Here is a 26,558-nt window from a genome sequence, read left to right on the forward strand (position 1 = left end):
CTGATAGCCTAATTTGCCAGAATCATATAGCCAACATCAGAATGAAAAACCAGAAACAAACCATAATAATTATAGCTAGTTCATATTTTGAATCTATAATAAAAACCATCAAAGTTACACAAATTTAAATTTTAATTAAATTGATTTAGAAGTGCTGAACGAAAGACTCAACAAAACATCCAATTCATGCTAAAGATTTGCAATCGCAATACATATTTTATTTGCTTATTCATAGAGCTCTTTCGAAAATAAAAAATAACCAGCGGCCTCTTTTACAGACCCCTGCGGAGATTATTCTTCGATCGTACTTTGAACTTTCGAAATTAGTTCACTTATCCCCACCTCCTTCCATATGGCTCCGAACCAAAACAAACTTCGATCGTCTCCGCGTCAGTCGGTTATTTGACGGTGTTAGAGTGGAAAGTGTTGGGCAGATTAATTGTCGCAATAATTAACCCTTTCATTGGAGTTTTACATCTCTTGTCAATACTTTTCGTAAAATTTCATACATCTGTTCAACAGACAGTTGTATTTTACCATTTCCTTGTAGCGGTAATGCAAATTGCCGCCTTTGTGACAGACATTTTTCCGTAAAGAAATTTTCAGAGAAAGCGAGCAAATCTGGCGACTGAAATAAGATACAGAATTGGAATGAGACTGATTTTAAAGAAATTCATAATACACACATCCTCAGACCATTTCTCCGAAAAATCGTCGTATTTTCTTTAGTTGTTAATTCGATTGCCCCCGATTTTTTCCAAATTTTTTATATCCGTTACATAATAGTGGTACAAACGTGTGTATGAACTGTTGCTACGATTCTGAAAATAGTGATAAGATTTTCGCTTCATCCAGTAAGTGTTCTTTTTCGATTGTCATCAACCAGCAACCAGGAAAGATGGATTCCAAGCCCGCCTCTTCTGATGAAAACGACTCCGAATTGAAAGGTAATTACCATTATACCATGCACTAATAACAGTTGTTGATTCATGGATTGTTTACCAACTTCAGTTCCCTTTGCTGGTCCAATCAGCTATAAACTAAAGCTTAGTGCTTGAAACGAAGATTAAAGTTTATAGATGCATAATATTTTCTTGAGGAAATGGAAATGAAACTGCCAAAAGTCCTGACGTATATTTTGTATTTTTATATTTTGTAATTAAAAATACGGCAATTTGATGTATAATTTTTAATTGCATCTTTAATATTTTAAATATTTCCTTTCACAGATTATTACAACATTACAATAAAATTTTAGGTGTTAATTAGCATATTGAATTTCAACTTTTTTTATGTTTTCTGGCCACTAAACCTGCGTGTGACAAAAGACAAAATATAATAAAGAACAAAGGTGAAACATTATACCAAATACACTATATATCACCTTCACTAGTAATGACAGCAACGAATATAAATAATTGAAAAGAACGTTGTATTCATTTTTGGGGAAAACGGAAAATTTTTCATCGTTCGACTCAAAAAAAGTGCCCTAATAATGTTTTTATCGGAATCATAAATTTTCATAAATATAAAAGTTGATAGATCTATATCTCGGTCGGTAGTGAAAATATCACTAAATGTTTATCAAAAATGGAGCACACGTTGCTGTTAAATATCTTCATTTCTGCATTGATGGTGGCCCATCTGGAAACGGCAAAACAAAACAGGCTTAAATTCACATTCCTAATTTTATTTTGAGCTACTTGTTTCTCGTATAGATCTATTTTTAATCTGCCAAAATTCTAAGCCAAAATAGAGCGATAAAGCGATTTAAAACTTTTGGCATTTTAAAAGTTAGTGTAACAGCGAAATTTAAAATAAAATCGATTCAGACTTGACTTTGTTGCCATATAGCAATCATCAATGTAGGAAGTATGCCGAGAAATAGTCTAAAACATTACTAATTGTGGTAAAATAATTTCTAATACATACCAATAATTCATAATGGTACCGTAATTTGTTGTGATTTACATTTAGAATTGTGGTATTTATCTTGGTTCTTAAAGAAAAAAATTATTGGGCTCCCGGTGCAAAACACGCATTACGTCTTTTTAGTTTCCATGGAGGCTTTGGCGACGACTACCGATTATTCGCACTTCTTCAAAAAATCGTTTACATTCCTTTTTAAGCAGAATCGCTTATCTCCGCCTAAATTTGATATTCAGACATGTGCACATCGAACTTTGGACTCTGGGATATCTTCCCAATAAACATGCTTAAATATTTGGCAATGGAGTAACAACGATTTAAAAATGTTGATAACGGCGCGATTGCAAGTTAATTGGAGACGCTTTTGCCCGCCGATTCAAGAATACAAAATGATCAATTAAAAATTTTGGTGTTCTACCACAACTGCAATTCAAGCTACAAATTTGTACAGAAATGCAAATACTATTTGGCAAGAGTTAGACGATATTGACGCATGGTACGCCAAAAATCGTGTTATATTTTATTTTTTGCTAGGCCAAATGGCAGGAACTTATTAAAATTTCATTTGTTTCAAGAAATATTTTTCGAGCCTTTTCGACTGTGCTCAGTCTTTCCATATTACTTTAATTTTATACAAAAAATTGAAGAAATTTTAAAGGCTGATCTGATCTGATCCAGTTCGGCATTGGACGAAGCCCTTTAGAAATTCAAAACTCCAAACGGCACCTTTATGTGCATTTAATAATTGGTTGGATGTTATTAAATTAAATATGAATAGTCTGTTGTTAGGCAATCAGTTTTGAATATTAACCCATAAATAAGAAACATGTAAATGTTAATATTATTCTGGTATGGTATGGTGTACGCATTATTTAATATTGGACGGGCAATTGTCCGACCATGACCCAATCAAAACCTCCTAACATAAATATTGCATACTGTAGCAGGTTCAGAAAATGGATTACAACACTTCACACGTATTAAAATTGACATTAATATTGATTCTCCAAGTTTTCACCTCGATGTCTCAAAACATTTTTATTAGCGCCTGCATATGCCACCACAAAATGCATCACATCAGCAATTGAACCCAGTAAAATATCAACAACACCGCGCAAAACTATCTGAAAAAAGATATTAAACCGACGACTCTCAAGACATTCCAAGCCTAAGCCATAATTGTAATTTTTCCTCAAACTTTGCTAATTGTAGATATATGGATACAGGTCTATAAAGACGGCAATTATAGAATATATAAAGTTCAATTAAGCAGGGTGTATAGGAATTAATCCAAATCCAGACTCCATACTGGTACTATGGTAAATAAATAGATGTTTACTTCGTTTACACCCATTAATATAGTTTCGTTCGTTCATTCTTTCTTCTATTGCTTTGTTTAGTATCTTATTAACATTGATCTGCTAATTTATAAATAATTCGTTATTTTGCGCCTTGTTGTTACTTGAATTGGCCCGTTCTTTGTTTAATTTAACTTATTCTAGAAAATAAACTCGGGTAGATTTCAGTGCGCGAAATGTTGAATTGAATGTTTGGAGGATTTCATTCTGTACGCCTCTCAAACACCTCAATTCTACTATTTTTAAACCCCTTTTAATCGAATTAAAACTAATTTAAATACAAATATTGCTTACGTTGCTTCAACTGAAATGCTTCAAAATTAAGCTCCATTGATATTCTCTGCGATCGGTGTAAATATTTGGGACTTGATAAAATTACGCGTTTAAATGTTTTGTCCATCGGGCGAATAAATCTTAGTTAAGTGGCTTGTAAATATTATTGCCTGACATACGTCTTAATTTAATTATATTTTTGTGTTAATGAGATACGTTTCGTCATCATCGCGATCTTAGCGATATGAATCCGTATCTACGCTATCTTAATGACAATTTTAAGTTCTCGTGAGACTTTTGTTTGTTTGAAAAAAAAAAACTTCGAGATAAGGATAACAATAGTGAACTACATAGTTGCTCTATTTACATATGGTTATTATTTTAATTTGTGTTGGCAATATATTATCCCGAATCTACTGAAAAACTATTTTATTTAATATTACGAATTTATATATATATATATATATATATATATATATATATATATATATATATATATATATATATATTATATATATATATATATATATATATATATATATATATCATATAGGGCCGAAACACTCGACAATCGATACAAATCATATTTAACCCGCTATGATTATAATATATTCAACTCGACTTAAAAAACACCATACGCTATTAATATAGAACTGCCAATTTCTATACCAGTAGGGTGAAGAAAAAAGAAATTTGTAAACTGCGCGGCAGATGAAACTAAAAAGTTGCCTAACTTTGACCGGCCAACATTTTCAAGCAGTGGGGCCAAGCGTCATTCTTGATCTATGCGTCAGTGAAACCGGATTTTTTTTTTCAAAACCCCTCTTGTTATACAGGGTGTGAATGTAAGGCGGCGAAAAATTTCCATATTTTGACGAAGAATTTGGAAAAGATTTTTTGAAACATTGCGCTGATGTGGAAATATGGCCCTTTTATGCAATTTCTGGTAAAAATTAGGCGTCCCACTCCATCTGTTGCAATTTATTTACGAGCATGTATAGATCATGTTCTTAACCGACATGGTTACACATTGGCGCATTACTATGAGTAAAAATATTGACTTTCAGGTTTGAAACTTTGTCGACACATTCTGTAGTTCGATTCTTTTATGTTCTGTGATAGTGCGTTTGAATTTTCTACATTTCCTAGTAGTATTAGACCGTTTCCTGGGTAGTGATTTTTAGATTCGAGAAGTACGATTTTTTTTTGGAAAACAGTAATAAATAAATCTTTAAAAAGGATGCTGTTAAAATATTATTAAGATTGTATCTGAAATGGGATCAGGTCAATTTGCTATATTTGTAGGGAACCACCTATATTTATTAAAAAGTTTACTAATACATCGCTTAAATTTTGACAAGAAATACTGAACACAAATGCCTTAGATTTAAATAATATTATACAGTCTTGACAACAAATTTCCAAAATTTGCAGCCAGTTCATATGCATTTTAATCACATTGGTTCTGGTCATTTCCACTAACGGATATCATGGATCTACTTAAACCTCAAATATTTTTTGTGAAGAAAAGTTTTTCAAATTCTCAAGAACAGCTATAATTAAAAAAGGAAAAATATTAGATTACTTATTGAAAATAGAAAATTCAACATATGCAACAACCCATATATATATATATATATATATATATATATATATATATATATATATATATATATATATATATATATATATATATATATATATATATATATATATATATATATATATATATATATATATATATATATATATATATATATATATATATATATATATATATATATATATATATATATATATATATATATATATATATATATATATATATATATATATATATATATATATATATATATATATATATATATATATATATATATATATATATATATATATATATATATATATATATATGATGACACTATATTCCGGGATATCATCCGTTCGCTCGTTGAACTCCGACTGGAATCCTGCAAATCTTGCATCCGACTGGAATCCTGCAGACGTTTCACCAAAATCTCACTTGGCATCTTCAATGCTCGCGCTCCGAAAACACTTCGAACACTGGGAGGTTATCGGCGGTGCGTGCGGTATTTATACTCTGCGCCGGAGATGGTAACGGTGCTGCTTGTGCGTGGGGGGAGGTGGCTCCGCCCCCTGAATTGTCGCGTTGTTAATTTCGCCCGATCGTAGTTGCGATGTCCCCGTTGGCTGCTGCGCATCGCTCTGCTGTTTGATTATCGTTCTCCACGTGTTGGATAAATGCAGAGCGTCGTCTCTCGTATTGAGGTGTCCGGACTTTTCTATTTCGATGGCCTCTCGTATAATCCTAGTCCTAAAATCAGGAATATGTCTGATGTTGGTGCTGAAACAAAGCAGATGTTGTTTGTTTGTTTCTTATGGCTAAACGATGTTCCTCGAGCCTGGCTGAAATCCTTCTGTTGGTCTGTCCCACATACGTCAGGCTGCACGATCCGCATGCTACACTGTATACTCCTTGGTTTTCCAGAGTAATTTTTTGTTTTGGGTTTCTTAGTATTGCTCCGATGGTATGGTCAGGTTTGTATGCCGTTGATATGTCGTGTTTCCGTAATATTCGGCCGATTTTGTCAGTAACCCCCTTGATGTATGGCAGGACAGCGATCGATCTTCGTTGGGTCTCGTCCTGCACTCTCTGCTGCGGCTGTTGTTGTTTACTGATTGCCTTGCTGATGGTGCGCCTTTGGTATCCGTTTTGTTGAAGACAGGTACTAATTTTCTTCAGTTCTTTATCTCTGTTCCTCTCGTTTGTGAGCCTGAAGGACCGAGCAATTAATGTATTTGCCACTGCCTGTATCTGTGATGGGTGGTGATGAGATTTAGCGTTCAGATATCTATTAGTGTGTGTTGGTTTTCTATAGACGTGTGTTCCAAGTGTCCATCTTCGGTCCTTGTGATGTGCACATCTAAAAAGGGCAGACTGTTATCCTCTTATCCTCTTCAAGTTCTATTGTAAATTGAATCCTTGGGTGAATGGAATTCAGATGATCTAGGAATTTCAAAAGCTCCTCCTTGCCAAAAGGCCATACAACAAATACGTCATCAACGTATCTTGTCCATAGTTTTGGCTTCAGATTTGCCTTCTCTATTGCTTTCTTTTCGAAGTAAATCATGAAGAGGTTGGCAATCACAGGTGAGAGAGATGATCCCATTGCTGCTCCATCTATTTGTCGGTAAATTTTCCCGTTGTGCATAAAGTAAGCGTTTTTCAGGCAATGTCTTGACAGATCCATTATGTATGGCGGAAGATCTTCGTTTTCTTCTATAAGCAAGAGTGCCTCTTCTACTGGAATACTCGGGTAGAGGGATTTGACATCGAAACTTGCCATAATGTCGTCCTTGTCCATCCTGAGAGAACCTAAAATCTGAGTGAAATGTTCTGAGTTTTTAACATAGGAATCTGCCTTTTCCACTATAGGCTGAAGTGCACTGGCCAGATGTTTTTCCAGCTTGCATAATGGTGAGTTAAAGGCGCTTACGATTGGACGCAGGGGAACCCCGTCCTTATGGATCTTTGGGAGCCCGTAGAATTTTGGGCAACGACTCGATTTTTCCCTCGGAATAAGTTTCTTCTTTGTATCCTCGTTTATTGATGAATCGAGAATTTTGGACTTAGTTGTTTTTTCCAAATATGTCGTGGGATCTCTGGTGACTAGTTTGTATATTGGATCGTTCAAAATATCCTCCAATTTTGCATTATAATCCGATGTATTCATGACGACAGTGGCATTTCCTTTGTCTGCTGGCATTATTAGAATGTTTTCGTTTTTGTTTAGATTCCTTAAGGCTTGCATTTCTTCTCTGCTTAAGTTTGGTTGCGGTGGTTTTGACTGTCTTAAGACTCTGGCGACATCTTGCCTAATTAACTCCGCATCTTGTTCGTCTATGGTGGAAAGACTTGCTTCGACGTTGGAAACGATCTCTTCGACGGGTACTCTTTTTGGAGCTATTGCGTAGTTAAATCCTTTATTCAGTACGCTGGACTCTGGAAAACCAAGGAGTATACAGTGTAGCATGCGGATCGTGCAGCCTGACGTATGTGGGACAGACCAACAGAAGGATTTCAGCCAGGCTCGAGGAACATCGTTTAGCCATAAGAAACAAACAAACAACATCTGCTTTGTTTCAGCACCAACATCAGACAGGCCATAAAATTGATTTCGGCACTTGCAAACAAATAGCTAATATTCCTGATTTTAGGACTAGGATTATACGAGAGGCCATCGAAATAGAAAAGTCCGGACACCTCAATACGAGAGACGTCGCTCTGCATTTATCCAACACGTGGAGAACGATAATCAAACAGCAGAGCGATGCGCAGCAGCCAACGGGGACATCGCAACTACGATCGGGCGAAATTAACAACGCGACAATTCAGGGGGCGGAGCCACCTCCCCCCACGCACAAGCAGCACCGTTACCATCTCCGGCGCAGAGTATAAATACCGCACGCACCGCCGATAACCTCCCAGTGTTCGAAGTGTTTTCGGAGCGCGAGCATTGAAGATGCCAAGTGAGATTTTGGCGAAACGTCTGCAGGATTCCAGTCGGATGCAAGATTTGCAGGATTCCAGTCGGATGCAGGATTCCAGTCGGAGTTCAACGAGCGAACGGATGATATCCCGGAATATAGTGTCATCATATATATATATATATATATATATATATATATATATATATATATATATATATATATATATATATATATATATATATATATATATATATATATATATATATATATATATATACGGGTTGTTGCATATGTTGAATTTTCTATTTTCAATAAGTAATCTAATATTTTTCCTTTTTTAATTATAGCTGTTCTTGAGAATTTGAAAAACTTTTCTTCACAAAAAATATTTGAGGTTTAAGTAGATCCATGATATCCGTTAGTGGAAATGACCAGAACCAATGTGATTAAAATGCATATGAACTGGCTGCAAATTTTGGAAATTTGTTGTCAAGACTGTATAATATTATTTAAATCTAAGGCATTTGTGTTCAGTATTTCTTGTCAAAATTTAAGCGATGTATTAGTAAACTTTTTAATAAATATAGGTGGTTCCCTACAAATATAGCAAATTGACCTGATCCCATTTCAGATACAATCTTAATAATATTTTAACAGCATCCTTTTTAAAGATTTATTTATTACTGTTTTCCAAAAAAAAAATCGTACTTCTCGAATCTAAAAATCACTACCCAGGAAACGGTCTAATACTACTAGGAAATGTAGAAAATTCAAACGCACTATCACAGAACATAAAAGAATCGAACTACAGAATGTGTCGGCAAAGTTTCAAACCTGAAAGTCAATATTTTTACTCATAGTAATGCGCCAATGTGTAACCATGTCGGTTAAGAACATGATCTATACATGCTCGTAAATAAATTGCAACAGATGGAGTGGGACGCCTAATTTTTACCAGAAATTGCATAAAAGGGCCATATTTCCACATCAGCGCAATGTTTCAAAAAATCTTTTCCAAATTCTTCGTCAAAATATGGAAATTTTTCGCCGCCTTACATTCACACCCTGTATAACAAGAGGGGTTTTGAAAAAAAAAATCCGGTTTCACTGACGCATAGATCAAGAATGACGCTTGGCCCCACTGCTTGAAAATGTTGGCCGGTCAAAGTTAGGCAACTTTTTAGTTTCATCTGCCGCGCAGTTTACAAATTTCTTTTTTCTTCACCCTACTGGTATAGAAATTGGCAGTTCTATATTAATAGCGTATGGTGTTTTTTAAGTCGAGTTGAATATATTATAATCATAGCGGGTTAAATATGATTTGTATCGATTGTCGAGTGTTTCGGCCCTATATGAACTATAAAATTTGCGAATTGGCATCTCGAAGTCGACCGATAATCGGACGTGCTATATATATATATATATATCTACACACATTAATAATTATCTGTGACCCGTGTTTGTTTAAACAATACGTTTTAGTACATATATAGTTGACGTTCGTGTATCGCTGAACCAGTTTACTACGGAGCGTGACGATGAACGGTTCTCGTTTTGTAATTCCAGGTACGCAGTCGGTGACGCCGGCTGCTGGTACCAAAAAATCCACCCTCAGGCAGTTCGCGCCACTCCTAGTGGCGATGGTAGGCCTACCGGGGAGGGGCAAGAGTCTTTTGGCTAAGAGACTGATGCGGTACCTGAATTACACACACGATACCGCCAAAGGTAAGAAAGAAGCAAAGTCGTTAAACTTAACACTATTTCGTATTTTTTTTGTTTATAATAAGGCTAACCCCGTTTAACGGGGGGCCTCTGGTCTGTGAGATAATGCTTATCAAATATTTCTGCAGTTCAAAGCCGTATCGCAAAGCACGACTAAAAATTGACCGTAGCGAGATAACAACTTGAAATGAAATCTTTCTTAATACACATTGGAATTAAATTGTTTACATTAGATATGATTTTGTAAAGTTTTTACAAGATAAACGTGTGAAAAAAATTAATAAACATTTAAACAAAACATCGCGAAGCAAGTGTGAAATTTTCTCCCCACCAGCGACGAAACTTTACAAATTTCACGCGACGAAAACAGAATTAATACAGAATTCACTTAAAATCGAATCGTTAAGGTATTTAATTACTAGCCATTTCGATGCCTACGTTGTCCAGCGTATACATTTACCACGAAGCTCAGGTTCAATTATATAGATTATATTTCTATTTAATTTGTATAATTATATCGCTGATTTCGACAATTTGTTGGTAATGAAGCGATCGGGATATCTATTGGTCAAATTTGCCAAGGCAAACAACATTTTATCAATTGGTGAGCCAATTGGAATTTTTTGTTTCTTAATTTTTCAAAGAAAGTCAAATTATCGATTGAGAATCACACATGCATCACTATGCATAGTGTTCCCTGTCCTACTCTGGTGCAAAACGCTACTACTATTTCAAATGGATGCAGGCCAACTAATTCAATTAGGAACTACTAACTAAAGAGTGTGCAATACCTTCCGGTTGTTTTTATCCAATAATTTGATAACCTTGGATGTTACGGTCATGGATAGAAAGTTCAAGTAAACCCAAATGACGACTTTATTACAGTAGCGTAGCGTAGAAAACAAAATTCACTCTTTAAGGGTGGCAGAATTTTACTAAACATCATAATGTAGTAAAATTTTAAGCATCTCTCATTATATTTTGGGAAGACCCACAATATGAGTTCTGTATATAATTTCATCTGCTTTCCCCATGCTTCATACTGAAAGTTCCTGTACATTGTTTTTGCAATAGCAGGAAAAATATCAACAAACTTGTTCCCATCGAAAAGTTTTTTCAACATTCTAAAAGTGCATATAACAGGGGATCGATGCTACGCCAGTGGTCAAGTACCCAAGGTAATAGTGGTATGTAATCAATGGATTATTTTAATATTTTGTAAAGGTGTAAACAAAAACATTATAATTGGATACGGTAAATGAACAATGATTGTTTCCATTATATAAAAAAATATCCACTTGAGTGAATGTGTTTACATTCTAAACATGTTTATGTACTTGCTTCCACTTAAAGAATCTGAATTATGGCCTTAAATGCAAAATCGAAAATAATATCAGATACTGTCCAACACAAGAAATGCGAATACCAACTAGATGAAACTCAATTTGGATTCCGCAGTGGCTTAGGTACTCGTGAAGCGCTATTCGTGCTGAACGTTCTAACTCGGCGATGCAGGAACATGAATGTCAATGTCGTCGCTTGTTTCATAGATTATAAAAAAGCTTTCGACTGCGTTAAACACCAAAAGCTCATAGAAGGACCCAAAAAAACTGGAACAGATAGAGAAGAAATCTGATTAATTACAAATCTCTACTGGAAGCAAAACGCAGTAGTGAAAATTGAAGAAACAACATCAGAGGCAATCATGATTAGAAGAGGTGTAAGGCAAGGCTGTGTGTTATCGCCGCTATTATTCAGCTTATACTGAGAGGCAATCTTCGCAGAGGCTCTGGACGGAATCGAGTGTGGGATTAAGATCAACGGGAAAATGATCAACAACATCAGATATGCCGACGACACCGTTGTGCTAGCCGAGAATGCGCAGGACCTGCAGAGGCTAATGGGTCACATAGTGCGATATAGTGAAAACGCTGGCATCCTCATAAACACTACAAAAACTAAGGTCATTGCATTTACTAAGACACCTGTTCAGGTTCGTCTGAATGTTGATGGTGCTGCAGTGGAACGAGTGTCTTCATACAAATATTTGGGGAGCATCATAAATGATCAATGTGATCCAAGTAAAGAAGTCAGATGCCGCATAGAACAGGCCAGAAAAACATTCTTGAATATGAGACTTTTCGTGAGATCAGATGTGAGCGTGGAGCTCAGGGTACGCATGGTGAGATGCTATGTTTTCTCGGTTTTTCTGTAAGGATGTGAGAGTTGGAGCCTAAACCCATCACTAGAAGAGAAAATAGATGCATTTGAAATGTACATTTACCGTCGTATACTAAGAATATCATGGGTCCAAAGAGTAACAAACGGAGAAATTCTCAATCGCATGAGAAAACAAAAAGAACTTATGCTTACAATCAAAGAAAGAAAAACTCGTTATATTGGGCACATAATGCGAGGTGAAAAGTATCAACTTCTGCGCCTAATCATGGAAGGCAAAGTCCAAGGCAAAAGGTCGGTTGGCAGGCGCCAAAACTCTTGGTTGAAGTACATTCGACTATGGTTTGGTTGTTCATCGCTCGACATCTTCCGTATGGCCGTATCTAGAACCACGTTAGCTATTTGGATCGCCAACCTTCAAAAGGATACGGTGCCATAAGAAGAAGACTGTCCAAAAAGTGATAATAATCATGACGCCTTTGTTTTCAAACCACTGTAGTACCACGACAGAGGTTCAAGCTGCCGCCTTATTGGGCTAGATGTATGCAGAGGGAGTCCTAGTTTGTGACGGTCCAAATGAAGTAATTGTATCTTCAAAAATTACAACTAAGCAACTATTTTTCTTTTGGCTTAACTTTTGAAATAACGGTTTATTTGTTGTCTTTAATATTTGTGAATGCAGCTAGCAATCTAAAAGCGGTCGTTGCCGCTTCTATAAATTATAAGTGTACTGTGAATAACCTTTGAAATTTTGCCGATTATAAATAAAGTTCACATTTGACCCATAAATTTCTTCCACTTTTCAGAAAATAAAATGTTAATTTTTTATACTCCAATATAGTGTACTTACTTAAAATTCAGTAAATTATGAAGCGTTTTAAATTTGAACCTAATTTCAACAACGAGACTACCACATTTTATTTTATTTATTTTATACGTTTTGTTGTATGCATACATGTTACATTTGCTCTTTTTCTTTAATTGAATTTTTAATAGCACCCATTGATAAATTTCATCGTAAATATTTAATTATATTATTATGAAGATATAAAAAATGTCAATAAACCTAGTACAGGTTTTATAAATCATTTTTGGCCATTTTTTTAAACACGTATTGTGTTGCCGTTGTAATTAAAATTAGAACTTTTAACTTGGATTTTATGATTTGAAGTTGATTATTAAGCTTATAAAAAGTCCGTAGTTTGGTGGTCAGTTAACCGTGAGCTCGTAATTTTCCTTTTTCCGTGTTATATATCAATCATTTCAGGAAGTATTGCAATCACATTACGGAAGGCAATTTTTTATTATGACGCCTATAGTACCCCAGGAGGCGCACTCCTTTGGTCATCTATTGTCTATCAAGTTTATTAATTAATAATATTACACTATAAACATGACCTTGTTTTTTGTTTGATTGGTTTTTCTTGTCAATTTTAATAACATAAAATATGCGGACTAAAACACTGGGACACCTGCTATAGAGGTATACGTCCCAGACATCTTGGCGAGTATGAAAATTTCGTTCAAATCGCCTGTTGAATTTTTACGAGTACCAAAACCCGGTTTTATCCGTAATAAAATTTAACTGTTGCTCTTTTTTTATTTAAATGTTTCACCATTTGTACGTACGGTTAATTGAACGCCATTAGGGTTATGATTTTTTAAATGAAAACTGTACCAAGCAGCTGGTCTAAATTACCACATACTTTTTTCTTGCAACTATGTTCTTCCGTTTTCTTCCAGTATACGATATCAGCGAGTATCGGCGCAAGCACATGAAACAGTACGCGTCGCACGAGATGTTCCGCGCAGACAACTTACCCGCGGTCGCCATCAGACAGCAGAGCTTCAGGGAGGCGCTCGAGGACGCCGCCAATTGGCTGGAAGAACCGGGACACAAAGTGGCCATCTTGGACGGGCCGAACGTGTCGCGGGCCCAACGGCAGGAGATCTACGATTTGGTCCACGAGCAACTCGGCTTTAGGGTCATGTTCATCGAATGCGTTTGCGAGGACCCCGTCTTGCTCGAGAGGAATTTCAAAGTAGGATCGAAAATTTAGCACCTCTTCGTCCGTTAACGGTCGCGTACCATTTTGCGTAGGAAATACTCCAGTACAGCGCGGATTACAAAGACATGGCGATGGAGGAGTCGCTCAAAGATCTCACGTATAAGATGGCGCATTACAAGGCGCAGTACGAGTCCCCGACGTTGGGTAGCCTTTGGGAGTTGCCCTGTCCCATGGTGAAGCTGTTGGACGGCGGAGACGGCGGCGTCATCGCCCATGGAGTCACCGGCATCAAGGAGAGCAAGATTCTGGCTTACATATCTGCACCCAAACCATATCAGCAAACTTTATACTTCAGCAGGGTGAGTTATTTTTCATTTATATTTTTTACGGTTCAATATTGTCAAATATTTTATTTGCCAATATTATTATCAAGCACTTGTGGCAATTCATGCTACAAGTGCTTGATACAAAGTATCTTAAAGATAACCAACATAAACAACTCCCCTACATTAGGAATGGATTATCGTTGGTATCCCCACTATTTTGGCGCGAGTTATTAAGACGGTTAAAGTGGTTTCTTTCAATATTTGCCAACAACTTAAACTCGTTGGATTTTGCAAAATTCGTCTGTTTAAGAGGTTTTATTTTAAATATCTCCTCAGAGATGGTCGCGTAAAAACATGTAAAATATTGAAATCGTTTTCACATATTGCAATATATTATATACAAAAAGACCCAAAAGTGACCAAAATTAAATATTGCAAATAATTTTCAGGTTTGTTTCATGCCGTTAGAGAGCATTATAGCTATGTTGCGGTAGAAAAATGAATTTTGCTAAATAATGTGGTAAAAGAATATCTTTAATTGTGGGGCATCAAATCCGGTATTTAACTTTGGTGAATTTTTATGAAGGTCTAACTGCAGGCCTACCTCCCTTGGGTTTCTCTTTGTAACTCTCAATAAATGGATTCGCAGTTTTACAATGACGTTCCAGAACGCTGACGAATTTGTGTAGAGTTTCATCGGTGAGATTCCTCGATTATTATTAGTCCATGCAGTAAAAAAACCATTCTTACTTTAAAATGCTTATTCTAAATATAAATGAAGGAGTAAATTTAACTATAAAACAATGTTAGAGTATTAAAAAAAAAGGTAATTCTCCATCAAAATAATCACTGTCCTCAGTGGACTCGTTGCCCATATTAATAATTAAGCCCGACACTAGTCGACTTCTGTAAACATTTTCTTCTTGGTAAGAAATAAATTGTAATAAACTGTATATGGTACTTAGATAAAAATGGCACACCGAGTCTTGAAAAACAATTGAATAACAGTAAGTTGGTAATTACTAATCACAAACACAAAACCCCACAAATCAGCCAATAGTAAACTGAGAAAACATCCATTATAAATCAATTATCTCCATAAGATTTTGCATTGCTTTCCTAGATTTTAAAGTCATTATGTTAAAACCCTTAAATTTTAAATCAGTTTAAGGTTTGTAATGTGTTTTCAATATAGGAGATCAAATAATCTAATGTGTAAATTCAACTTGAAATCGAGCTACCTCAAGTAGGGATTGTTTTAGGAAGATTTATAAAAAGCTCACTAATATGAATTAATTTAGCAGTTTAATCAAGGAAAATGTCCCTACTTTTAAAATACAACAGTCCACACGGCACGGTTCATGTCGACTAACATCTCAAATACGGCCCTGGCTTGTGGTACATGGGAAGAATGGTCTATTCTGCTTTACAACAGGCGGGTCTTAAACTCATTCCGAAGTCAAAACCATAAGTTGTTGTAAAAACGGTGTATTTTTTGGCTAACTTTAACCGATTGAATTGCTTATAACATTAGTTTAAAATTAGGTTGTAAATTAGATCTCGTTTAAAAAGGAAACATTGCTTATTCCGGAAAAACATACCTGCCACAAACTAGTTTTTACTGCATGCATGATGTAATTGCAGGTGGTGTATATGTTTCCGAGGGTAAATTTTAAATCTGTTATTGTGGATCGCCTCGACGATCATGTTCCTTAACCTATTCCTTAAATTAAGCGTATCTGTCTGATATGTTGGTGGCTTGTGTGCTAAAATTAAACAGATTTCGTTTATACTTTCATTTCGCATTCCATATCCAAACAATGTTCACTGAAATCGTTTTCGAAATTTATCTACGCCGACTGGCTTCCTGGAGTCTCGGTTTAAAAATATCGCAAAAAAAAGTATATTTAGCGGCACACCACGATTCACCAAATTGATTTCTGCGAACAAAATCATACGAGGAATCACCTAATATTTTAATTTGCGGGCCAACGTTTCGACGTTTTCACGGGACGTAAGTGACTCTGTTTGCCAGCTGTGGGATTGATTGCACACACTTTTGTTCACCGGTTAAAATAGATTTCGTTTGCATGTATTTAAAACATTATATATACAAGAAGTAATAGGCCCTAAGGTTCTATTAACCGTTGTGTGTGTTTGTAGCCATTCGGTTCTGGTTTAAACTTATTATCATATTATAATTGGTGAACCACCGGAAAATGCCGTGTAAAGACCAAAATGACCAAATTGTCATAAATGTCTGAAGTGTCATCCACCCTGAATCACCTTGCAGTGCGTAACTCAGTACACACACATTCTTTTATAACAAAAGAGTTAATTTTATCGAAAAAATCTTAAACCCAAAAGTTCTTTGTATGAAAATACTGTATTCAATTCAATTGTGTCTCTTAACTAACTGCACCAAAGTTAGTTATTTTAAATACAATAGCCAGTATTTCATTCGATTTATGAAAAAACTTATTTCAGGTTTTGCTAGTCATGAATGATTGTTTTAAAAAAATCCGCGGTATTTGCAAAGTTACGATTTTCTTGTTATTTCATATTTTCTCTCTTATTATTCAAACCCCATAATCCTTTCTACAAATTTTTACACGCTGTTGGTTCCATTTATATCAAACTGACCATCCAAATCACCCTATCAGTTTTTTTTTCATATCATGACTAGGACTAGCGCAGTGCCTGTTACTGTTATACAATGGCTCAAAAATCACGTGAGTTGGACATTTCCATATAAAATATAAAACACAAGAAAGTCGGTATGGTTAATCGATGTAGAATTAAATTATGTAACATACCGTACAATAACATACAGGTTGATGTATTTGAAAAGTTTTGCAGCATTGGTTAGTTTGAACACCTCGAGCGATAAACTAATTCTCGATACCAATTTCGAAACGACATATCAAATTGAGTATACGGAAATCTGAAGAAACCCACAATGAAATTTTATCCGAAATCAAAAAATAAATAATATACTAGGTGCTGTGAGAGAGACTTTGTATTAACTTGTATAATGGGAGGTATTTTGATTGTGTAGTACCAGTTCATGCAAGTAACTTGTGTATTTAGAACTTTTCAGTAAAACAAACCCTTATGGTTCAATAAAAGAATCGCAATAAAAGAATCACAATCATGAGCTACGCTGTGCATTGTTCCATTACCCGATCTTTCAACTCCCGTTTGTGGTCCAAACAAAAAATAATGTTCATGATTTACGGTGCCTACGTCTTAATCGCTATAGTTGCACGCTCGTTGCATTCGTCACATGTTAGGGGAATGCGGACTTTAGACTTTTGCGCCGTTTGTAACGTTTGTTTGCCAACTTCGTGCGAAGGACAATAATTATTATTAACAGCGGAGGCGGTGAACTTTTTTTTGCATTTTGATTTGTTATTTCCATTGTGCCGCTCCGGAAATGTTTTCAATTAAGGTTTTTTTGCTCTGTTATTGTTAATATTACGATTTGAACTTAGATTAGAGATTTATAGTCTCGTCAATTTTATTAGTATTAGTTAATGTTAGTTAAATGCACTCTTCGCAGGCCCTACCAACTCAAATCGACACAGTTTAGTAGTTTTATTCTAGCAAACAAATTAATAGTATATAATGCAACAACAACAACAACAACTCCTGGATTTTTATTTCGTGCATTTGTCCAGGATTATTTAAAGACCAATATCGTGTATTTTGTCTATTACAACCTTTTCTTTATTATTTTCATTATTTCTATTTAAAAAATCCAAGCAAAACTGCAAAATTGAATGCATTGATCCCCTTCATATACTCTAGTAATAGAAGAAACTGCTTGTGCTTCATAGAATCTTAATATATTTGCCTTATTTTCTTCATTTAAAACATTATGATTCCGGCATACCTTTTCAGTATTTAATACGTTACCGTTTTCTGCAAATTTCTTTGCCAGCCTTGAAAATATCTGTTTTGAAGGAGCTCGGCGCTCTGGATAAAACTTAATATACTGACGACGACATATAATATACAAGATGTTCCCTTTATAAAAATATGATGTAGGCTTATGTGTCACAAAATTGATAGCATTTTGTTTTATACGTCGCTTGAAAATAAAAACTTGGCTACTAACCCAACATTTTGTTTTTTTTTGTTTACCTTGATATCTCTAAAAACAAACAAGTTACAGCCAATTAAAATGTTATCAAGTTAAATTGAACGCACGGTACATTTTTGCAAACCGATGACGAAAGTACTGTGATTGTCATAAGTGATTTTTCATGAAGCTGACGTCTTATAGTGATACTTTCCGCACATTTGAAACGTGCATAATTGCAATTTTAGAGTAGGAAGTAGGAAAAAACATTTAAATGAGTTTCGGTCTCTATTTTCATCACACGGTCGTCTCTTTTTCACCTCTTCCTCTTGTGTTCTTCTTCTTGTTAATTTCTGGCCCTAAGATTTATTTATTAATTGCTGGAAGGTGTGATCTTTGTGGATACGGATTTTTCCAGATTTGGATTTGGGGACTATTATTGACGTAAATTTCACCTCTGGCACAAAAGCAGAGCGTATGAAAAACAAAGTTATCTTTTGGTTCCTTTGATAAGAAAAGTGGATGATAACGACGTATTCGCGATATAAACATATTTTTGTTTGCGTACGTACTTTCGTGAATATTTTTTAAGATATTTATGTACGATGATACATTTGTAGATATTTGGAATGCCATTCTTTTGAGTAGAATGCATAAATAAGTAAAAACAGTACTACATCCGCATAAAACAGAGATTTGAATTCAATGTAATGACTATAATAATAAATGACTATGTAAAAAAATACAAATGGTGAAGTAGGGGTAATACCTCATATAAAATTGCTTTGGTCATTATTATTTGCCTTTGAAAATAATTTCAAATTTGTTACCTTCGCTATATCTAACCAAAAGTGTTTTCTCGATATTTAAAAATTTGTGGGCGTGAGACACGGTTTTGAGAGTATCGTTTGCTTGATTCCAAGTTGTCTGGCTTTTCGCACAAAAATAGGTTTCCTCGCGTGTTAGCGTGAGCTCTATTGAAGTCCCGAAATGTTATTTTTAGTGTTGAGTGTACTTCATTTCCGACAAAAAGTAACTCCGCCCCTGCCAAAATTTGAAATAACAAAACCAAATCAAAAAGCACTATTTTGGCGATACTATCATGCTGTGAAGGGGACGAAGAACTGAAACTGAACAACCTAATAATTTTAAACATTAATTACTTGGTCGAAAAACTCGCAAAGTTGTTGCGTCCGATCTGGTTGTAAATGTCGATCATTTGTTCGTAAAAATCGTCATAAAGCAATAAACGTTTTAATATGTATCAAAATTTACGCATCATAGTAAAGTGGATAGACATCGCAATTGGACGTTATGATACATGATATTTTAATTTTATGTTGACGCATTATTTGGATAAAATGTCAATCTTGTTTACGGAGTGCTAAACGGAAGCAATTTCTGCCCCTACTTTTATAGTAGTTCAACTTTTTGATTTAGGTGGAGCGACAGTCCGTTTTGGTTGCCTCAATTTATTATATACGGACAAGGTTACACCAAACGTAAAATGCATGCAAAATAAATTAAAGCATACGTGAACTGATTTTGATAAATCCATATCTTATCTTATCGATAGTTAGAAAACTGGATATTGAGGTTTTTCTATTATTCCACGTTGATAGTTCTCTATGATTCCATATATAATTAGTAATTTCATCGTAGTAAGGTTAGATCTTTTTCAGTAGCATACCTATAATAATTAATCGTGATACTTTGAGTTCCTGTACTTTTTCTTTTCTTGTTTGTAGTTTATTTTCTAATTATTGCCTAGGAATAGTATTAGGATACTTAACTGAAAATAGTGGCACATGTATTTCATGCCAAACCTTCGAAGAAAGTTTTCTATAATTTCAGATTGGAACCGTTATAACGATTATTTTTGCCATTTGTTCCCCTACACCATTAAGTTGTATATCATTTCATTAACACCGAATAACGTATTCCTCATAATCTATATATAATATGTATAATTATCAGTTCACAAAAAATGTGGTAGTTTCAAAAACCTCACTTACGAGACGAATTTCTGATCTATTTTGTTCTTTGTTGCAACATTGTGTGGTGAAAGTTGCAATATATCAAATCAATTATATCCGAAAAATGTATTTTTGAATGAGTAATTTAAATATTTTTTCCTTCTATATGAAATTAAAAAATATCCCTGTTGTTTATAAAATGAAAATTTGATCTCCAAATAGCTCAAAAATATTTACTTACACTACACATTATTGAAAACATTGATGTCTGAAAACTTCGCTAGCCAAATCAGTGTCTGGCCTCCCGTGGACATAAAACGAAACTTTATTCTTTTTGTCCGAATAAAAATTCTACTGGCATAGTTATTACGCTAATTATAAATACGTTTTCTTAACAGCACGGCGAAAGTGAGTTCAACGTGATCGGGCGTATCGGAGGGGACGCCCTACTGTCCCCCCGAGGCCGCATGTACTCTCATTCAATGGCCAAGCACATCCACGCCCTAAATTTGCCTTGCCTGCAAGTCTGGACTTCCACGCTCCAAAGAACCAAAGCCACAGCCGCATTGATCAATGCGCCCCAACAACATTTGAGCGAATTGGACGAAATTTGGTCGGTAGGTAATAAGTGTTTTCTCCGAAAAGCCCACATAAACTTGAGAAAATAGAGCCGAAAATATATAGTTTCATCCAGAGAGAGATGAGAGATACTTCTCCAAATGGCTACTGTCATTAAAATATTACTTGGTATAACTGTCAATTTAACTTTACCAGTAATTAATGGTATTTTGTTCATTCTTTTTTAATTTTGTATAAAATTTTCCAAACACCCCGTATACTGAGGAAAATTATGTTTACATTTTGACAATGTTTAGTGTAAAATTAGATGACGTTATCCCGATATTTTTAGTTCGGATGGTAAATATTTTTATTTTCGCCAGAGTATCGCATATAAAAAATAATCCTTGATTGCCCGTAATGCTTGTTAAGGTTGTCACGTTACGGCTTAAGCAGAAAACACGAGATAACCAGCATACCTATAAAACACCCATCTCGAAAAAATATTGTTGTCTTCCTACCACTGATAATAAGATTTAATAGATCTAACATTTGAAAGCAAATATTTTTTGTTTGCGGTTGACATTATGTTAATTATTGGATTTTCCCAAGATCTATTTTCATGTTTCCTGGGAACGACTTAAATGGAATATTTTCATAGTTCGATGCTCGTTTGAAATTTAATTTTATTTTTGGTTTTAATGAACAATAAAATTACAATCAGATAAATAATGATGTGAATCGTTTGATTGCAATTTTAATTTATCAGAAAAAAGTTTCGCTCTGCTGTTGGAAAAAGCTCTGAAAATGCAGAATGGTTGGTAAATTGATGGATTACTTAGCGGATGGAAATTTTGTTACATCATGTAACATAAGTGAAAAAAATTAATAGAACAAATCTTCGTAAATTTGTATTTTCTACAATCTGTAGTCGGTTTTAAGAAGCTGTTTTTAAATCGTCTATTTTAAAGTAACCTCATTATCATTCTAATAACTTCTTCAGTTATCATTTTTTTCTTTTTCCTGAAAATTATTTACTTTATTTTTATACAACCTCATTATCATTCTAGTAACTTCTTCAGATATCATTTTTTTCTTTTTCCTGAAAATTGGAATTATAAAAATGATAATATGTTGCCCCTATCGTACGACTCTTATTTTATTATTAAATAGTTTCAAATACTGGACAAAAATAATTTTCAATTTTTAAAATAAAATACCCGTTACAGGTTGTTACAACACATTATGTATTTCCAATTATTATTGTATCACCCCGTACATAATAACTCAATTATTTATTTTATTTAGAATAGTTCTTTACCGATTTTCATCGAACTTTTACGTTTTTTCTGTTTACTTTTTCCATTCAAATAAAATGTTGATTCATCACTAAAACATCCGAGCCGGGGATAGTCTAGAACCTGAATAATTATATTATTTCACACATAATTTCACAAAACTGCATCCGTTTGTCCGGATCGTCTTCTGACATCTGATGTACTAAACTTCATTTGTAGGGGTGAAACTTTTGTTTTCTAAGGTACCTACTGCCGATTGTTGATAACTGTAGCGATAATCTCAACTTGTTACTTTTCTGAAACTGGTTTTCTGCTAGAACCTTTTATGTTGTTAACAGTGCCACTAGTAAAAAAATCTTGAGCAGTTTTGGGTTCACCATAAATCGCAATAGTTTCAGCTTTTTGCTCTAATACCCGGGCGTAAACTATTTTGAAAAACACAAGATCCAATTGCTGTTAAGTATTTAACTAACCTAACAAAATAATGAACCTAAAATTACCGATGGAATGTCGATTAAATACTAAATAGGAACGAATATAAAAAACAAATGAAACTCGAATTATTTTAGAACAAATATTAAAAAAATTGAATGGACAATAATAATTATTATTATTTTTATATTACAGTAAATTGTTATTAAAAATGCATGAAATGTTTTCAAAATTGGTATTCGAATAGAACCTGAAAAGACCTTTAAAAAGAGGATGACTGCTCTTACTATTTAATAAAAATACTTAAAATGGTGCGTCAGTATCATTTTGACATTTTGAGATATTAAGACTTAGAGTGTGGAGATCGATGTTTAGAATGAAAATGGCACGGAAGAGCATTCCCATCCCTGCGAAAATGTGAGGCCAGTGTATTATCTACTGTATTGTGTCTAAAAACGTTTGTTATTATTTCTGGTAAAAATACTTGTAAATCAGATCGTTTAGTTACATATCGATATAGGTACGCCACGATTCGTTCGTGACTCACTCACCAGGCGTACCTAATCCTACTTGCAGGGCGATTGCGAAGGTCTCTCCTACGAGGAACTCCAAGAGCGTTTTCCCAGGGAGTTGGCGTTGCGTGACCGCGAAAAACTGAAGTACCGTTACCCGCAGGGAGAATCATACTTGGACGTTATGGCGCGACTGGTTCCCGTCCTAACCCAGATGGAATGCGAGACAAACATTCTAACCATATCCCACCAGGCGGTGCTTCGTTGCGTTTTGGCTTACTTTTTGGAAACCCCACCCGACGAAATACCGTACATGCACGTGCCGCTGCACACCATCATCAAGGTGAGCCACGCCCATAACTGGACACGCGGTTTGTTGAGGGAAAGAGTGAGAGAGACATGCATTTATTGCAAAAGATAGTCGTAAACCGACACATATCTACCATGTTTGAAATACGTTAAGACAATAAATATAAATGGAAAAAAACTGACAGAACCTCATAAACACATAAAAATATATACGAGGTCTTTTCAAATAGTAAGGAGTTTTATCAAAATGTATTTATTTATTTGTCAAGATTAATGTTGACCCCTTCAAAGTAATCACCCTCCTCCAGAAATAATACACGTGCCAACGATTTTTTTTTTTATCTCCTCAGTCGTTCCAAACCTCCTTTCTTTCATGAGTTTCTTAAGTTTTGGAAACAGGAAAAATCGCAAAGGGCCATACCAGGTGAATATGGTGCCTGAGGCATGATTGTGGTTTTGTTTTTGGCCAAAAAGTTAGACGCAAGCAATGATGAGTGAGCAGGTACATTATTTTGATGCAAAATCCATGATCTTTTTTCCCACAATTCCGGACGTTTTCTTCGTATTGTTTCTCGCAAACGGCGCATAACTTCACTTTTACATACCGTACGACCTAGTGGTAAAAACTCTTGGTGTATTAGGCCAATTTAATCAAAGAAAACTGTAAGCAAAACCTTTGGCATTTGATCGAATTCGACGTGCTTTTTTCTTGGCGATTCTGGGTTCTTCCATTGGGACGACTGGGATTTGGTTTCAACGTCATAAACATATACTTATGATTCGTCACCAGTTATGACCCTTTTGAGCATATCAGGATCCGATGCTCCTTGGGCCGTCATTTTGTTAAAAATTAAGCAGTTTCAGAACCAATTTTGCTACTACACGTTTCATGGCCAAAACTTCGGAAAAAATTGCGTGGCACGAGCCAATAGGGATGCCGACGTCGTGAGCCACTTCACTAATATTAATTCGACGATTTTTCAACACCATTTGTTTTACTTCTTCAACGCTTTCATCAGTTAATGACGTGCTGTGGCGTCCAGAGCGAGGTTCGTCATCGGCGTCTTCTCGGTCACCTTGGAACAGCTTGTAACACATAAATATTTTTTTACTTAAAGTAGATTTACCATATGCCGCTGACAATATTTCATTTGTTCATTTGTTACACAAAATTTAATGCAAATTCTTTCTTCTGTTTTTTTTGGACAGCAGAAAATGGCCGGGCACAAAAACACGTCTAACGAAAGCAACGGTGATCAAATGTTAGTCCCATATAAAACTTTTACTCATCATTTAAATGCAACTAAGAGGTTGTTAATAAAACCATTAATAAGTTTTATAGCGGCAAGGAATTCATTTTCGCCTCCTCTTCGCTTCACCTTTTTCTGTATCAGTTGTTTACAATACATTTTATTTCGCATCCTTGCATGTTGCTTTTACTCTAAAGTTTACAGCAGTGAATTTTTCGTTTGACGTTATTATAAAAATGTCCTATTAAATATTATTTCCTATAACGACATAATTTTATTTAGAACTTCTTAAAATGGAAGCGCCCTCTTTTTAAACTTAATTTTGATAAAAAACTTAAAATTAAAATAATGTCTCATTATGTTTTTTTTTATTAAAACGCAGAACATTTTTTAATCGCATATTTTTGTGTTCATGTTTCAGGAATATTGCTTAAAAATCTAAATCTTAAAAAACCCTATAGTTATATGTGGACTTTGAAGTAATATTAAACACCTTGGAAACCTTTAAAAAACTTACCTCGATGTCTTATTTTAGTTTTATAAGTTAGCAAAATTGAAAAAACCTTCATAACTGCTATATAAAACCAAAAGTAAGGGTCATACCAATGTTATTGGTTTTATTTGACGTCTTACAAAACTTGTAGAACCAATGGTTTCCGTTACCCTAGTAACAAGTTTAAGTATGAGTTTATATATTTATTTAATATTTATTTATATTTAAATTTGAGGAATGACCCCAGAATATTATTTCAAAAGCTACCTAATAAAAGAAATTATACGAAAAACATCGTAGGGTAGATATCTGTTTACTATTTTCAACATATAACAACATGTAGACAGTTTGTTGCAAAATTTGATGTTTCTCTTTAAGATTACGTTGCAAGGTTACAACTACAACATGGAAACGATTAAGATGCCGATCGAGTGCGTCGACACCAACAGGGCTAAACCTTTGAACTGTTCGGAGAACCGCACTGCCGAGGAGGCGTTACTTACGCTTCCCGCCCATTTTGACTCGATGGCAAGCTTGAATAATTTAACAACATGCACCTAATCGCCAAAATCACCAAGTTGGCCCGTGGGCCACAACTAAATTTTAAGAAGAGCTCGTAGTTCTTTAGAGATAAGCGTGCTTTACAGTTGTGGTTTATTCGTTGTAATACATGATGTTAGTGTTGGCTAGCTTTCTGGTAGTTCTTGTATACCTATAGCATATCTAATATTTTTTCTAGATTCAATACTATTTACTTTTTTGTGTATTTTAATTTCTTTTGCCTCCGTTTTCTTTTTGATTAGCGTTAGGTTGATTATTAGTTTATACGACTTTTTTCGACTCTGAGGTTTTTGCCCGCGGTTTTTGCGTTTTGAAATTAAGACTGCAATTTGTAGCAAACAATGCAATATTTAAGTCTTCTTTGTTTCTATTATTGTTAAATGCCGACTGCCTAGGTATAAGCGAAACTCGTCAATTATTGTTCTAGATTGGTCAGCGCAGTGCAGGTTGTTTTTTTTTGGCTTTGATTTGAATCTAGATTAGCGGTTTTCACGTATTTTTGTAGCTTTCGACGTATCTTACCGAGAAAAGGAACATTTAGCTGGATAAAACGAGCGATGTCATTGTTTTCAGGAGCAATAAATTAGGGGCTCGAAGTTTCGGATCGTTTTTAACTGTGATTATTCATTGAGCATTTTTTTAAAAAAATTTCTAACTCGCCTAAATTGGTTTTACCATAGAAACTCGTCGCGTTCGTATTATTAGTTCTGTTTTAAGAATTGAGAATGTGTATTAAAAAATAAATAACATAGTTAATTTGTGTTTCATTTAAACTGAG

General features: G+C 34.7%; 1 protein-coding gene across 1 annotated transcript; it reads left to right on the forward strand.

Moving 5' to 3' along the window:
• Positions 1 to 384: 384 nt before the first annotated feature.
• On the forward strand, positions 385 to 26,530 carry LOC132699140 (6-phosphofructo-2-kinase/fructose-2,6-bisphosphatase-like). Its single transcript, XM_060665672.1, has 7 exons — positions 385 to 947; positions 9,639 to 9,797; positions 13,716 to 14,014; positions 14,074 to 14,340; positions 20,766 to 20,984; positions 23,232 to 23,510; positions 25,598 to 26,530. The coding sequence occupies exons 1-7, from the start codon at positions 803 to 805 to the stop codon at positions 25,778 to 25,780; spliced, it is 1,551 nt and encodes a 516-aa protein (XP_060521655.1). The 5' UTR covers positions 385 to 802; the 3' UTR covers positions 25,781 to 26,530.
• The last annotated feature ends 28 nt before the right edge of the window (positions 26,531 to 26,558 follow it).

Source organism: Cylas formicarius, unplaced genomic scaffold, assembly GCF_029955315.1.
Source record: "Cylas formicarius isolate icCylForm1 unplaced genomic scaffold, icCylForm1.1 PGA_scaffold_3__17_contigs__length_32017465, whole genome shotgun sequence".
Classification (NCBI taxonomy): domain Eukaryota; kingdom Metazoa; phylum Arthropoda; class Insecta; order Coleoptera; family Brentidae; genus Cylas; species Cylas formicarius.

Excerpts from the sequence above, each read along its gene's own strand:
- LOC132699140 (XM_060665672.1), top strand. The coding sequence starts at position 803 with ATGAACTGTTGCTACGATTCTGAAAATAGTGATAAGATTTTCGCTTCA. Across the intron at positions 9,798-13,715 it reads CACACACGATACCGCCAAAG|TATACGATATCAGCGAGTAT; the intron begins GTAAGAAAGAAG and ends GTTTTCTTCCAG. Across the intron at positions 14,341-20,765 it reads AAACTTTATACTTCAGCAGG|CACGGCGAAAGTGAGTTCAA; the intron begins GTGAGTTATTTT and ends TTTTCTTAACAG.